At 47.8% G+C, this 16,012-nt stretch overlaps 2 protein-coding genes across 2 annotated transcripts; both read right to left on the reverse strand.

Annotated features, from left to right (window-relative positions):
- Positions 1 to 157: 157 nt before the first annotated feature.
- On the reverse strand, positions 158 to 2,844 carry LOC108093841 (vesicular inhibitory amino acid transporter). Its single transcript, XM_017194171.2, has 2 exons — positions 1,975 to 2,844; positions 158 to 1,911 (listed from the first exon to the last, which is right to left on the reverse strand). The coding sequence occupies exons 1-2, from the start codon at positions 2,325 to 2,327 to the stop codon at positions 615 to 617; spliced, it is 1,650 nt and encodes a 549-aa protein (XP_017049660.1). The 5' UTR covers positions 2,328 to 2,844; the 3' UTR covers positions 158 to 614.
- Positions 2,845 to 2,970: 126 nt separating this feature from the next.
- On the reverse strand, positions 2,971 to 13,269 carry LOC108093840 (putative transcription factor SOX-15). Its single transcript, XM_017194170.2, has 3 exons — positions 13,191 to 13,269; positions 5,497 to 6,203; positions 2,971 to 4,766 (listed from the first exon to the last, which is right to left on the reverse strand). Exons 1-3 carry the CDS (start codon positions 13,241 to 13,243, stop codon positions 3,187 to 3,189), a joined length of 2,340 nt encoding a protein of 779 aa, XP_017049659.2. The 5' UTR covers positions 13,244 to 13,269; the 3' UTR covers positions 2,971 to 3,186.
- Positions 13,270 to 16,012: the final 2,743 nt, after the last annotated feature.

A 16,012-nucleotide genomic window follows, 5' to 3' on the forward strand; every position in this document is an offset into this window, starting at 1 on the left:
TTTTTTGGCCGAAAGTGGGCTGGTTTAGGATCAACTGGAGATGACGTCTTTATTGAGTTTAAAAGAGGCTAGTGTCGTTTTAGAGGCTAGTATGTAAAGGTAACTGTATATTTAAACGTTAAAAAAATCCGCTCGGCTATATATAAACAATGAGTTCTATCTATAACACTCGTACATTTCGTTTTGTATTTGTATTTGTATTTGTATAATGGTGTACATATGCAGTTTATTGTTTGCTCTGTTCAATTTGTCTATAACTTATTTTGCATATCAACACAATAAATATTTCTCTTCATATTCGTACATATGTATATTTATACTTATATATTCATCGATTTACTTAGCTTATGTGTTGTATATATTATAAATCATCAATATTTATTATATTTTTGTTTGGAAGACATTTGTTCGCTTGTTTGGAAGACTTGCGTTTCGTTTCTTACAGACTAATATTATTGTTTTTACTTTCGTTTCGATAGCACGGTGTGCCTAACTGAATCTTGTGCACTTTGGGCACAGCCAAATGATGACGGAGCATCTGGAAGACTTGCCGCGCCCAAAGGTGCAAAGAATCACAAAATAAGAATCTTTTGATTAGACAGTTTACACTCGACTTAGAATGGAAGACCGATCTCAAATGCATTTATCAGGGCATTGCCCGAATCGTAGATGCCAATGACGCCAAAGAGCACGCCCAGCCCGATGATGAGGTAGTCTTTGGCTATTTCCTTCTGGTCGAGCAGGTGGCCCTTGATCTTGATGTGGAAATAGCAGGGCCAGATAAAGCTGAGCATGGTGCCGGTGAAGCTGCCAATGAAACCCATCAGAATGGAGAAGTGGGGAATGAAGATGGCCATCAGGATGGTGGACACAATCACGCCGACGCGAAAGCCCAGGCCCCACACCTTCAGTTCCCCGTCCAGGTTCCAGATGGTCGGGAACTTGGTCTTCGGCGGACCGCGGAAGAAGTTCCGCTCGAGCAGCTCGCAGGCCGCGTAGTAGGGCAAGGGGTAGCTGAGCAGGGCCTTAATGACCAGGAAGAAGTTCACCATGCCCTTGAAGCCCTGCGAGTGCAGGTTGTTGGTGATCACCTGCTGCGTGTCGTTCTGGAAGGTCAGGAAGCAGATGTACCCGAATCCCGCCTTGAAGACGGCGGCCGCGATGTGCGACCAGTCCAGCATCCAGTTGAACTTGGAGCGGTCGATCATGTTGCCCTCGAGCGTGGGCAGGAAGATCTGGGAGGTGTACGAGAAGACGATCACGCCCAGCGAGATGGGGAAGTTCTCCATGTCGATGCTGAACCGCACCTTGGACCAGCCCCAGTCGCCGATCTGCAGCAGGCAGTAGCCCAGGATCACGGCGTTTATCACGATGTGCGACATGGTGCACCAGAACGACAGCGTCGAGACCATCTTCAGTGACTTGAGGAAGCCCATGGGCAGCAGGAAGATGCCCACGAACAGCATCCAGGACCGCGAATCAAACGATCCCTGCGGATACGTTCCGGCCAGCAGGTCGCCGCAGACCACCACGTACAGGATGCAGGTCATCAGGAGCTCAATCAACTGGGCAATGCTCACGGCCCGGGCGCCCAACTTGGGCCCAAAACATACCTTGGCAATGGCCACATAGCTGTCGCGCACTCTCACCATCTGTCCCGTGGCCGGATCCGGTTCGTAGAGGCACTGCACCAGGACCTTGCCCGTGTAGCAGCAGATGTGCGCGATGCCCACCATGGCGATGATGGCCCAGTAGCCGCCGTGGAGCACGGCGAAGGGCAGCGACACGATGAACATGCCCTGGATGGCGTTTGTCACGTTCCAGGCCGCCTGGAACTCGTCGATCTTGCAGCCGCCGCCACCTTCTCCCTCGCACACAAAGGAGCTGCCCTCCGAGGCGATGCTGCCTTGCCTGCAGAGAAAGTAGAAAGTATGGCTATAGGGATTACAGGGAATACTCTCTATAAGAACCCACCTAAACCCATCCGTTTGCTGGTACCTCCCGTCGTACTCGTTGAAGGATGTGCTCTGGTACTCGGTCTTGTACTCGCCAATGCCCTCGCCCTCGCCCTCGTTCGTCCAGCCGCCGGCGCTCCGGAAGGGATTCGAGCTCATCTCGGTGGTCTGCTCACCGTAGTCCATGCCCGCCTCCATGGCCTTGCTCTGGGCCTGCTGGCTGTGTTGCTGGTGCTGCTGGCTGGCGCTCCCCGGCGGCTGCTCGTAGTCCTTGCGCTCTGGAATTTGCTGTCGGGCCGTTTGCACGGCCACATTGAGTATGTTTCTCAGGGGCGGCAATGGCGTGGCTTTCAACTTGGCTATGAATGACATGCTGGATGCTGATGCTGGCTATAGACGCTCCTGATGATGGTGGGATGGCTTATGGTGGTGCTGTGGTGGCTTAGGGCGGTGGTGGTGGAGTTGGATGGCGGCGGCCGCGGTGGTGGTGTCAAGAAGTTGTGCGAAGCTTATCGATTTTAACTGAATTTGCTGTAACAATTTCGTTGGCCTCCAGATTCCGCAATCGTTCTCGAATTTCGCTCTACTTTTGGTCACATTGGGTTAAGCAATCTAGAAAATAAAACTGAATTTTGTCTCGGTTTTGGTCTCGATTTCTCGTCTTCTTGGCGCCCTTGTGCGAACGGAGCACGTAATCATGCGATTCTCGGATACTTGCACATCCTGCTCACTCGGATCTCGAAGTGCAGCTTAAGCGCAGCCAGAATAGCCCAAAACCAGTGCGGAAATTGTTGGAAAACGGCTTGTGAATTTTATGTAACGTGGGAAATCTGTGGCCGTGCGAATGTGAAAAGAAAATCTTTGCACTCCAACCTGATGGAACTGGCAGTGCGCAGACTCCGGTCGTGTATATATCGGGTGGCTGTGCCAGTCAGTCAGTCATATGGTCACGGTCCAATTTGCGTTCCACCCCCCAGAGAAGCTGTCATTCCACACTCGCTGGCATTGAAATCGATTATGCGATTCGATTACTTATGATTTACTTTATTTCGTTTCGATCTCCTCTCTCGTCTGATAATTGTACAATTCAAAGTGTTCTAGTTCTAGGTTCACGAAGGGTTGGAAGAACATTGTTTTTCGGGGGGGCGGGGAGCAATCTTAAGACTACCTAAACCACTCGCTAAACTTTATGGGTCAAAATTACAATCGTCCGATCGATCGATCGATCGGATCAGTTGCTGTAGCAGGTCTTGCGCACTCCCGCCAGAATGTTGCTAATCTCATCGTCCTTGCGCTGCTGCTGCTCGAATAGCATCTCGCCCACGCCCACTCCGACGCCCACGCCCACGCCCACCATTCCGGGTGCGGGTCCGAAGTGGTGGTGGTGCTGCTGCAGAACCGTTGGATTCGAGGTCGCCGTCTGGTTGGGAGGAGGAGCTGACAGGGAGGGCGGAGCCGAGTGGGAAGCCTGCTGCTGCTGCTGCACTGGCGCCTGATTCTGCGGCTGACCTTGGGTCATTCCCTCGTAGCCGCCGTAGTTGCCATAGTGCAGGTAGCCACTCTGCATGGGCTGGGCTCCATACGCACCGGATGTGGTCTGTTGGAACGCCGGCACCGCCAGCTGGAGCGGAAAGGTGGGCGGATACGGGAGCTGCGTGTAGTAGCTGGCCGCTGTCGCCGGCAGCATGGCGTTGCTGTAGGCCTCCGCCTCATAGTCGTCGTAGTTCTGGTTCGTGTCCGGGTACTTCAGGCACTTGGCCGCCTCCGGAGCGGGTTCCTTGTGCTCCACCGCCGACGTGGAGTAGTCCATCTCGTTGCTCTGGTAGCGCAGGAAGTCCTCGTACTGCATCCCATAGGCATTCGTGCTGGGCAGATACTCATTGGCGGCCAGCTCGTTCATGCTGAGCCGCAGGTTGCCGCAGTTGTCCGCCATGGAAACGGTGTAGCTGCTCATCTCGCTGGAGGGCAGTGGTCCTGCGGAACTGGAGGGCGTGCTGCTGGCCAGATTGCAGTGCTGCTGCAGCACACTTATGCTGTTTCGCATGGAGGAGGTGCTGTCCTCCTCGGAAACGGAAACCGGGGGGTAGAAGGTGCCCTTCACCGAGTGGCCATGATCCAGCAATCCCCGATTGTTGCAGGTCACGTACATTCCCCGGGCTGCCACCACGGCCACGGATGTGGGTGCCAGAGGATACGAGGCGGCATACAGACCCTGCTGCGATTGTCCCTGCGACTGCCCCTTGCCCTTCTCCTCCGACTTGGAGAGCTTTTCCTGGCGGGACTTGGTGGCTCGACTGGGCGGCGGTTTCGATAGCTTCTTGAGCAGCAAGGAGCTGTCGTATCCCCCGCCCGTGGGCGAGGACTCCCCCAGCAGGACGGGCGGACAGTTGGCGGTCAGGGACTCGATCTGCTCCGTGCTGTCCGCATTGCTGTAGCAATCCACGGAACTGGGCGAGTACGTGGGCTTCAGCGGCTGCTCGTAGATTCCGCCCGGAGTCGCCTGGCCGTGGTTCTGGTTCGTGGAGTTGCAGGTGCTCTCGTCGGTGGGCGAGGTGTAGCTGGAGGACGCGGTGGTGGCCAGCGGGGGCGTGGCCAGCTTTGGATTCGATTTGGTGCCGCCACTGGCCGCGTTGGGGGAGCTCTCGCTCTGTTCCTTGCCACCCGGCTGCATGGCCCACAGCTTGGACTGCTTGCGCCGCCGCGGCCTGTACTTGTAGTTTGGGTGCTCCGTCATGTGGATCACCCGCAGACGCTCCGCCTCCTCCACGTAGGGCCTGCGGTCTTGCGGCGTCAGCGATCGCCATTTTTTTCCTGCACGGGGAAGATGAAGACATAAATTATGGAGGGGGTAATAACTATATTACTGATCTTTATTAATTTAAATCAAGAAAGGAAGCTGTATCATTAAAATTAAAAAAATTGACTAAAAAATTCAATTAAATTATAATAACGTAAAAATAATAATAATATAAAAAATTTAATTTAAATAATGATGCAGTTCATTAGTTAGGTTGGAGAATTGAAATACCAACACTTAGAAATATGCCACTTTGAATTCGGATGAAAATTAGAAAAGTTATGGGCTTAGAAGAAGTGAATTTGGTCCATTTCAGCAAGCCCATTTTTTGGAAATTTAAATAGGGGTTCTATCATTAAAATTGAAAAAAATACAAAATCATCTAATGATGCAGTTGGTTAGAGAATTGAAATACAAACACTTAAATCGGATGAAAATTTGAAAAGCTATGGGCTTGGAAGTTGTGAATTTTGGTCAATTTTCAGCAAACCCATTTTTTGGAACTTTGGTAAGGGGTTGTATCATTGAAATTGAAAAAAAATCGTAGAAAAAAATACAAAATTAAATAATAATGCAATTCGTTAGAGAATCGAAATATATACACATTGAGGAATGCCCTTTCGAAATCGGATGAAAATTAGAAAAATTATGGACTTAGAATTAGTGAGTTTTGATCAATCAAATGAAAATATTTTCATAGACACACTTTTTAAAATATAGTTTAAGGATTTAATAAAAGCTTACCCAGCATCTTGCTAAGGTCGGCGTTATGCAGGTCGGGGTTCTCGTCGGCCAGCTTCTTGCGCTCGATCTTGGCCCAGACCATGAAGGCGTTCATCGGGCGGCGGATGCGCGATTCTTTGGCACTTTTTGACTGGGTTCCGCCGGGCCGGTACTTGAGGTCGGCGGGCAGCGGCTTGTGCCGCTCCAGATAGCCACAGTTGGGGGCGCACAGCTCGCCCTTGTAGTCGTAGCTCCACATGGACGCCGGTTCGATGGGCGAGTGCGACGTGCAGTCCTCCAGGGGACCTCCTCCTCCGGATCCCGCGCTCACCATTCCCGCGTGGGGATGCGAGAGGAATTTGTTGAGCACCGAGTTGCCACCGCCGCCCAGCAGCGGGATGTTGCTACTGATCAGGGATCCGGAGGCAGTGCCTCCGCCCACGTAGGCACTGGACACCATCGGCATGGGCGAGTGGCTGTGGCTGTGCGCCGCCAGGACCGCCTCGTTGAGGGAGTGCTCGTTCTCGTACCCGGAACTCTGGATGGCTGGCGAATGGAGGCTGGGCGAGGAGTGCTCGCTGCCCTGGCGCACGTGGTAGATCCCGGCATCGCTGTTGGTCTCGTGCATCAGCCGACCGTCCGCCAGGTAGCCACCGTGCTCCGGGTAATCGCTGCCCGTGGAGTGGCTGTACTCCGGAGTGCGCGACACGTGCGGGTACTTCTTGGAACTGAAAAAAGAAGTCAAATGTAGATATATTGTTATATGTATTTCTATCTATATATAACACACTAAATAATAGTTTATGTCTTAGGTAAATTGAGGTAAGCTTTCTTCTTTAACTTCTAAGAATTCTAAATAACATCGATCTTTTATTCGTGGCTATAAATGTAAGCAATTTTTTAGGCGATATTAATATGATTCAATTCATATCTGATCGTCGAAAGCTCTTTACCAGTTTATGTTTTATTTTATGTTATTTCCTCAAAATAATCAGTAAATAATACGATAATAATATCCATAAATGCCATATATACAATCTGAAAAGCCCAAAAACAAAATGGAGTTATCCCCTGAGTCGCATCCCCGCCTCGTATCACATTCATGCCCGTTGTTAATTCCTCTCCCAAGGGGCTACTGCTGGAAATTACGTACCGTCGGCAAAAATGTCCGACGCTCGGTTCTTTATAATGATATTTAAAAGGGCTGCTAAATACGTTGACAATTTTCGCGTCGCTGGCACGCACAGAGCGACACAAAAGCGAGGGGAGTGGGTATAAAAATCGGAGGGGTCCCTCTCCTCCAACTTTGCATTTATCAGACACCAGAGAGACACAAACTGGAACTGGAGATCGGAACCGAGCGAAACGGATTGGATCGGCTTGGATCGGATCGGATCGGCCGGGCTCCCTGCATCGGTGCGCTCCTTAATGTCAGCGGACATAAATGTAAATTGGGCGCGTGCAGCTATTGTATTATCAAAGGAGGCCGCTTCGAGTCCAACAAGCCACCGTCGCAAAGTCGGCGGCGGAGTAAGCAAAGAAGCTGGAGCAGAAGCCCAGGAACCCAGCAACCCAGGTCCAGACTCCCTCCAACCGAAACCGAAACCCAGATCGGGAACGAGAATAAGACCAAGACTGAGACTCAGAATGAGAATGAGAATGAGAACGAGGCTGGCCGCAGTCTGGCTGCTTGGCTTCTTGGCTGCCTGGTTGGACCTTTATGCATAACTTTTAAAACTTGCGACATATCGACACATTTCAAAGTAATTCGCCTTCCAGGAATTCAGCAGCATTGGGAGCACGGAACGACAAGTTTAAATATTGCCAAAGCTCCCGAGATCCCGATCCTTTGGGATCTCAAGTCGAGCCGCAGTATGCGTGCTCCTCCTGCGATCTCCCCGATTTGTTACCGTTTGAATTTATTGCTGCCCACTACACTTTTGGTCTATTGTGTCGGCCAGCCGCTTTGCCTGCCCACCGAAACCTACCAAAACCACTGGGCCTAATTGTTTGCCTCGGAACTGGGCTTCCAGCCAGCCAGCGAGTTAGCTCTAATTCCACTGGCCTTTCTGCCCAGAGTATTGAGTATCTTAACTCCAAACTCCACACTCCAGACTCTTGGCTAGGTCTTTTGCCAGTCCAAAGATCCCCTTCTCGAGTTCGAGGCGCTCTAGTTCCGGCGACTTTCTTCCTTGAGAATGCCGCCAAAGTTGCAAATTCAGCGCGACTTGGTCTCCAGTTCCCTTAAGAAAGCCCAGCTAACCCCTTTTGAATACTTCTTATGCCAGCCAGAAAGAATACCAGCCCTGGCTGAAGGCTTCGAGCTCGATAATTTATTGAGGGTTTTCGGTGACGTCGTTACGTTTTTGATATTCGGTTGCGGCTGCCGCTAAATACTTGGCCGCTGTCGATACGCCAGCTCTCGGCCAAAAGGGGTACACAAAATTATACCGTCCTGGTCTGCTCCGTCCGCCCGTCCGTCCCGTCCGTCCGTGCATTTCTGTCCAACCTGTCCCAACTGTCGACCGTCTGGCCGAAGTCGGTCTGGCTTTATCCTAAGCCCGCTCACGATCTGCTCGGCTTAGCCAGCTTCTTTAGCTTCTTTAGCTTCAGTTTTCAGTGTTCAGTGCTTGGCTCTTGGCTCTTCAGTTTCAGTTTGTGGCCGCCGACTGCTTAGCCATGGCCCTGATTTTAAAATAGGACACATACAGTGGCCGGTAAGTTGGCATTTTTATGCGCGCAAAATGTCAACATCTTTGCAAAATGCCACATATTCCACATTGCGGCCAAGCTGCCAGGCGATCCCCTTGCCTCCTTTTCTGTCCGAGTACTCGATGTCCGAGCCGGGGACCCATGGAACCAAGGAACGTTTTGTTTACGACAACATCGACTTCTCTGGTGGCTGCCACGGAGTCCCGGTAAAAGTGGAAAGGGGCCTTCGAATGTTGTGCGACTTGAGCGGGAGGGGACTCCCCGTTGCAGGCTGCCTGCCGCAAAAGTAGGCAACTCCTCCCTTTTAACAAGCCCCTTGGCTTCATTCAGGAGCCGCCAACTCGCAACCGATAAAAGCCGCATTGATCTGGAGAGTGTCAGGCGCTTTAGCATATTGTGATTCATGTGACGCTCTGCCGCGCTGCTCAAGACAGCCTTTAGGTTGGGTACCCCAACTGCACATCCCATCCAGAAAATCGGATGCACACACACACATAAATGGGGGACAATTGTCAGAGGAGTTGGCAATAAAGAGCGAATGTGGTGGCGGCTTCCCCTTAATCCATATTTTCCCCATATTCCTGGCTAATTTTAGAAAGCCTTTCGGGAGCCCCACAACTTTCGGTTGACAAACTGACATCCCAGCAAATAGGACAGTAATTAAGACAGAGCTGTCAATACACCTTTGTCTAGCCGTTGGCCCATTTGGCAGATGCGCCAAAAGAGGCCCCCTGAACTGCGGACAGGTATGTGACAACAATTGGGCAGATTTGTCTCGCATTCTAAACAATCACTGCTGCCCAGACTGAAGAACAATGGCATTCTATTATTCGGGAGATTTGTTAGACATTTTTGGTATTTCATAGACCGATTTAGACACTGATATGGAGAACTATTCGAGTACTCTTTAAAGGGATAACATGCGTGGCAGCATTCAGCTGATATTTAACTTGGATTTTCTCAAAGCATTTAAGAAATTTTATTGGGATGAGTGTACTATATGTATTTTGTACATATTTAAATTATAAAGTTGGAAAGAAATGCTTATATTCAAACCATTTTTATGTACCCTTTAATGTTTTTATATAGAACAACAGAAATAATAATATAACTATTTACCTTAAACTAGTTAAGTGTCTTATAAGGTGGCTTAGCCTCCATGATCTTAATTTCAACTTAATTAGTAGAGCAAATGATCTTGGGAAAGTGAAATTCTCTAATTAATTCTTTTATTTAGGTACCTACTCGTGAGAATTTTTCTGCTCAACTGAAACCGCCGTAATGTCCACTCTAAGCTTATGTTTAAGCCCTAGCAACCCAGTGAGCTCTACTTGCTAGCCCGATTGCCCTCATATGCATTTTAGAAAGCCATTGCCCGGTGACATGCTAATTAACAACCTTGGGGAATAACTTATATAGATCCGATTGTGATTGCAATATATAGCTTGGCCCCTTTGATCTGCCCACCGCAGATGCCTGATGCCTGCCCGGGATGGCAAATCATTTGGCGCCTCATCTGCGTTCGCATTGGGCCACATCGGATGGCTCTTTGCAGCTGTAAGCGGTGCGGCAAGGTAATAAAAGCCATTTTGGTTTTCGACCAAATTGCGAGGATGGCGGGCAGTGGGAGAAGGAGGCTGCCGGAGGCGCAGAGGTGGGTGTGGCCAGCGGCCGGCGAGGAGGCTCTCATCTGCCGCGGCTCTCCGTTTGCTCCATTTGCAGTCTATTGGCTGCCTGCTGCGGCTGCAGGCGCCCCAACCCGAGTACAAAATAAAAAGAAAAAAAAAAAAAAAAAAAGAAACAGATTTCCAAGGGGCTCCGCAGTAAGCAAGGCAGAAAACGAGTTTGGCCCAAACGACTTGGCACGACCTGGGCCCAGTTCCAGTTGGCGGCAAGGCAGAGGCGAGCTGGCGAACTGGCGGCCCAGGTGTGATGTACTTGAATAACTTAACGACGCAGGCCCGGTTATTCAGAGAAGCGCGATGAGTTGTCGGCCGATCGGATCGGCCATTTACGCATACATATGCATGACAGCAGCCCCACTCTATATAGCGACTCGAACCGAACTTCTATACATTGTGTGCACATGGCCGCATGTAGATGCTGTTGACCAATAAGCATAAACAGCCCAGCATCCGGGCCCAAAGAGCCGCCATCTTAGCTTTAATGAACGCGAACATGAAGGTGAGTTCAGTTGAGGCGAGGTGCGCTACCTGCTCCGCTGCGAATGGGATCGCTACGCACAATGGATCGGAGCATGGGTATATATGGTATATAAAGGGGATATACATATACTCGTAGACATACAGTGCGGCATACATAATTAAACTAATGAAGCAAGCGAAGAGCGAGGCATCATCATCACCATCCATCTTCGAGGGCCGAGCAAATCCGAAGTCGGTTTCGTTCGTTTCGGCTAATGAGGTTTATTGCGGCTGTCGACGGCGGATTGGATCCCCCTCCTGGGCTCTTTTGGGGTCCCCCACCCATCGAGGAAACGGCGAAGACCCAGTTCTCACACAAGCGATTTTAAGAGCATAAAAAAAGATACAAAAACTTAATGGATTTTAGCACGCACACCAGTACACGCAGATACAGATACAGACATGGACACACAGATACTCCCTCGCAGGTTGGGGCACTAAATTATATGGATTGCATGGAAATGGAGGCAGTGCTACATGCTCGTACCAGTAAGTGGAGTAATTGCATGTGGAGGATCTGTACTTAGCTGGTTGCCGGATTCGGAAAATAACTAGGCGGCAACCGGACTCCAATCGGGGTTGTTGCAGGGCCTCGTTTCCAACAGCAGTCCTGATTTCGGCCAAAGGGGCTAAGTGGTTACAGGGTGTTGACCACCTTAAATGTTTTCAGATCACTAATTGGCCATATTAAAATTAATTACCCAGAAAACTTTTATGTTGCTCATGCAAAGTATCTTTTATTTTGTGTAGCTATAAAAGGGCGGTTTACCAGGAAAATGTTTTGGTGGTCGAAAGCTATTTTTAATAAGGTACCCTTACTTTTGTTGAGCTTTTGTTTTTTTGTAAAACAATGAAGCACAAAAAATAGATGTCTTTCCAAGTTTAAACACAAAATTACTCCATCGGAGAAGGAAATTAGTTTTTTGTCGAATTTAATAGGCTACAAATTAAGAAATGCTTACGACATTCGATTTATTTAAAAACATTACCATAAAAATACCCCTCTTAATATATTGTTTAATTTGGCCAATCAAATCAGATTATTGATATATTTTAAATACTTCGATTATTTGTTTTTGATTATATAAAAATACAATATATAGATACGAAGAAATTCACGACATTCTCGGATGTCAATCGAAGCTTTCTTCTTGAAAATGAAAATGCAGGCTATTGCGTTTTTCTTACTCTACCCTCCAGATTCATCAATACAATTAACCAATTAAGCTGTCGACACACGATTTATAAGATTTGAAAAGATTTATCTCGTGCTTCCAAGAAGTTACAGCCGCTGGAATCTCCTTCTACGTCAATGAAAAGATTTAGTTCCTGTTTGAAGTAAGGGGAACTCCAGAATTGATCAAGTTTATGTTTTTATTGCCGGGAACTCGTTACTTATTCAGCAAAGTTATCATATTTAAGATATATAGTAAACAATTAAAAAATTTCAGTTGGTAATTGAAAGTCAACGAAGTTTATTAAATCTTAAAAGATTTTATACCCAGCTTAGTCACTCAGAAATCTTAATTAATTGCCAAACTTGATTGGAAATCCACGTATACCGACCGTTGTTTATTGGTCATTGAATTTTATTTTTATGTGGAAAACTATTTAGATTGAAACCGGAGTTAGCAAAGTTTAGGTAGATCGAGGCCTTGGCTTGATTTATGGGGGAGCCATAAAAGATCAAACTGAATGAAATCGCATCAAATCGAGTTGATTTGTGGCCCTGTCACGTGCTGAGCCAATCCCAAGCTGGAAGATTCGAAAAATGTGACGAGAAATGCGACAAGCTTTCGCCCATGGGATCTTCGGGTATTTCGGGTTTCGAATTTCTTACGAAAAGTGTGCGGACTTATCGGAGCTTTTCATCTGTACTTAATTTAATTTCATGGCTTCATTTCCATTCATAATTTCCTACAATTTGTAGTCGGGAAATTCCCGTCGGAAACTACGAAAGTCAGTCGGCTAGCAAAAAAAACTACATGGGGGTGTATACTATATATACTGATATTAAAACCTCATGCGTAGCTATCTAGCTGTCCAGATCGGAACTAAATCTTTTTAATGGCCAAAGCCGCATGACCTCTGGCCGAAATATACAGAAATTAAAATGAAAACCTCTTTCGGGGCTTCTATCGTTCTTGCCTCCGCTTTTTCCCAGGGTCTCCACCCCCGTTTCGGCCGGAGTCTTGGTTTACTTTCCACTTGACCAATTTCGAGCTGTGTCCGAAGACGAAGACGGTTCTTAAGTTATTCGCGGCCGACCATTTACATATTTTCATTTACGGAGAGCAGAGGAGCGAAGTGAAGAGGAGCGGGGAGGAAAACTCACACAGTGAAGCGAGAAGCGGATACGAATACAAGTGCAAGTGCTGCGGGGTCTGAAAACTGGGGCCACACCAAGGAAAATCTAAGCAAATTCCCAGGTACTATATACTATTGCCCCTATATGTATATATATACTCGTTTTTATGGTCGCAGCTCTGCTACAGTGTGCATTCGACATCCCCGACGGTGTTTCTCGCTGTCGTGCCCGCCGCCAGTATCTTAGTATCTGTATCTGTCTCTGACTAAGTCTTGAAAAGTCCCAGTCATGGGCCCATGTACACGAGCTATATACGTATATACGAGTATATGTATATATAGCTACGATCTAGAGAATTTCTTCACCACTACACGAGCGCCTTTTCCATTTTTCATTATGGTTATTATCTTGAAGATATGTATCTTCGCTTCGGTTGGATATAATTAAACAGCGAGAAAAAAATTTTAGCATGGGAAAAATGTAAATATTACTTGTAATTTGTTAGCAGATGATGTGGATGTTCGTGATCATATGAGGGTTCCATTTTATACGGCAACGGCGACGTTCGTGGTAACGGTGACGTTGATGTTGTTGCAGTTGCAGTTGTTGCTGTTGCAGTTGTTGCTGTTGCTGCTGTCGCTGATGTTGCTGTTGCCAATGTTGTTGTTATTGCTGTTGTTGTTTTTGTTGACGTCGGTGGTGGCAGGTTGAAATTGTTGTTGTTTTTGTTGTTGTTGGTCGGGGCTTTGCTTTAGCAGGGCCAGCAGCATTTTGCTTAATGTTGCATTATTCCGTTAGTTTTTTTCCCTTTGTCGGTGGATTGGTGGGTGGTTCGGTGGTGCTGGTGGTGGTGCTGCTGCTGCTACTGCTGCTGGTTGCCGGGCCTCGCATTTTGCCCAGTTACAGTTCCAACCATAAATTCATGTGCCGCAGCATGTGTGAATTTGCGTCCATTTGTTGTCAGATTTTGTTTTGTTTCTGGCTCAGACCCTAACCCACATTTTGGCCACGATTTCGCAATCGCCTAATGATGTGGATTTATTTTATTCTCACTCTTCACTGGTTGGCACTCGCACTTGGTTTTTTGCTAGGGGTTATTTTGAAAACTCGATTCGATTCAAGCACTGCGACACTTTCAAAAACCGATTCGATTGGCACTTGGTTTTATTTAGCTTTTCAATATTCGCTTGGGTCACTTGTAGGAAAGATTTTCCCGATTCTTCCCGAACCATAAGATACTGGCTTAATTGTGTTTAAAGATTGTGTTTATCCAGATTGAACTTGGTTGTTTTCCGTTTGGTTCTAGCTCTTAAGGAAAGCTTTTCGAATGGCCGTCGACTAATGATCGTATCGGCTGCCTAAAATCAAGGGCTTCGACATTTCACAAGATACAAACCGACAACAACACTCTTGGGAAAATGAGAATGCACGGCACAACAGCCACCACTGACTAACTAACTAACTAACTAACTGGGCCTATGTACAGCGGGCCAGTCTGTATGTAGATATATTTATGATTACAACCCGGGGACGCAGATGGCGATGTCAATGGAGAGCCGAAGCTAAAGCTCGATTTTAAGTCGGAGCCGCTGAACCACGCTGATGACGAACCGCAGGCCAACTGAACTCGGCGACCGATCGACGCTCTCTCGAGCTCGGAGATTGTGAACTGAACGCCGCTGAACGCTGGAAACTGAGGTAGGTAGGTGTCTCTGCCTTTTTTTTCAGAGACCCGATGCATAAGGCCAAAAAGCGAAAAGCTGAAAGCGCACGGTCGAAACCTTTAGCGCAGTCTTGGGCCAAAACGGCCAGAGAGCGGCGGCAGCTGCTCAGCAAAGCGGAACGAGCAAGTGGCCCAGGTTTCGGCCGAGACTCTGGCCCAGGTGACTTGGCTCCCATATACCAAGCCAAACCGAACCATACCGTACCGTACCATACCATGCCACACCACACCATTCCACTGCGATCTCTCTGGGTCCCCAGACCTCGAAGCACCGCGGCAAGTTCTTTTGAATCTAATGAAACAAACCTTATTTAATATTCGTTCGCTCGATCATTCGTTCTCTCTCGATCGCCAAGAGACCCCAGTCTCCGTCTCAGTGGCAGTCTCACTTTCGGAAATGGAAAACCTGTTTCCCGATCCATTTGTTGTGGGAGAGACGACTTTGCATTTGGTTTGTTTCAATTGGTGGAGGCCCCAATGTCGCTGGGGTCTATATATACACAAGCTGGCGCGCTTGTGTGTGTGCTGGCCACAAATACTCGAGGCGGGGAGCTCACCCATACAAGGAAGCGAGCGTATGCAAATATCGTAATGTGCGGGACCCCTGGGAAAGGTGTTATATGGATCAAATGGGGCATGGTCTTTAAGAAAGATTCACCGCAAATTTGGGAATATTTAAACAGGCAATCTTAGTAAAGGGAGAGCGGAGAAAGTCATTAATTAAAAGCTAAACTCCAAATAGGATAAAACGGAGGTCTTTACTGTTTTCTGTCATATTTACAAATGTTAAAAACAGCATAGTAAATAAATTATTAATTGGCCTTTTTGGCATTATTCATTAGAAAGAGGCTTCTAGAGGGTTTACATATAAGTTTATAATAAAATGCAAAACAAAGGAATAGCACGGTTTAACAGGAAATATCAATGCTGATAAGTCTTGTACTACAGGAGTTAAAATTTGTATCTAAATAGGCGGTCCATCCCAATAATAAATCTAAATTAGCACAAGTTCCAATAGAAATAGCTAATACTATTATCAAAATCGAAGATTTAGATTTTTTTAAGTTCTCCACCATTATCCCCCCAATAAGCATTCGCCCTGTGTGCCCAATAAAATGCACTGCCTGCAAAGCGGGTAATATTCAAATAGAGCCATATTTAATTTTTATTTCACTCTCCACCCACCGAAGTCGGGGCCAAGCTGATTGGTATCCAGCTGGAGATAAGCAGCCAAATTGCATATTGCAACAACTGCTGCCAGCGAACCGCCGCAGCCAAGCCCAAATAAAAATCTGAGGAAAAAAGCGACGAACCTCCCAGAAGACGAGTCAAGTACGAGATGGCAGGTAAAAGTGCATGCGGCCACGCGCAGGGCATTTAATAAACTCGTACTTGGTTGGGGGCCCACCGAACCGGAGTTCATAATTAAGCGCCAGAATGCCGGGAAAGCCTTCTTGCCATAGATGCAAAATATTTGTTTATCACATCGCGATAATTGCCGCCGGCGAAGTGAGGACCGAGACTCTTAGTGGTCGTGGCGCTGGATTTATGTGCAGAGGGGCCGAGCACCGGGCAAAAGGTTCCAAGCAT

This window comes from Drosophila ficusphila, unplaced genomic scaffold (genome assembly GCF_018152265.1).
Source record: "Drosophila ficusphila isolate 14025-0441.05 unplaced genomic scaffold, ASM1815226v1 contig_414, whole genome shotgun sequence".
In the NCBI taxonomy this organism is placed as follows: Eukaryota; Metazoa; Arthropoda; class Insecta; order Diptera; family Drosophilidae; genus Drosophila; species Drosophila ficusphila.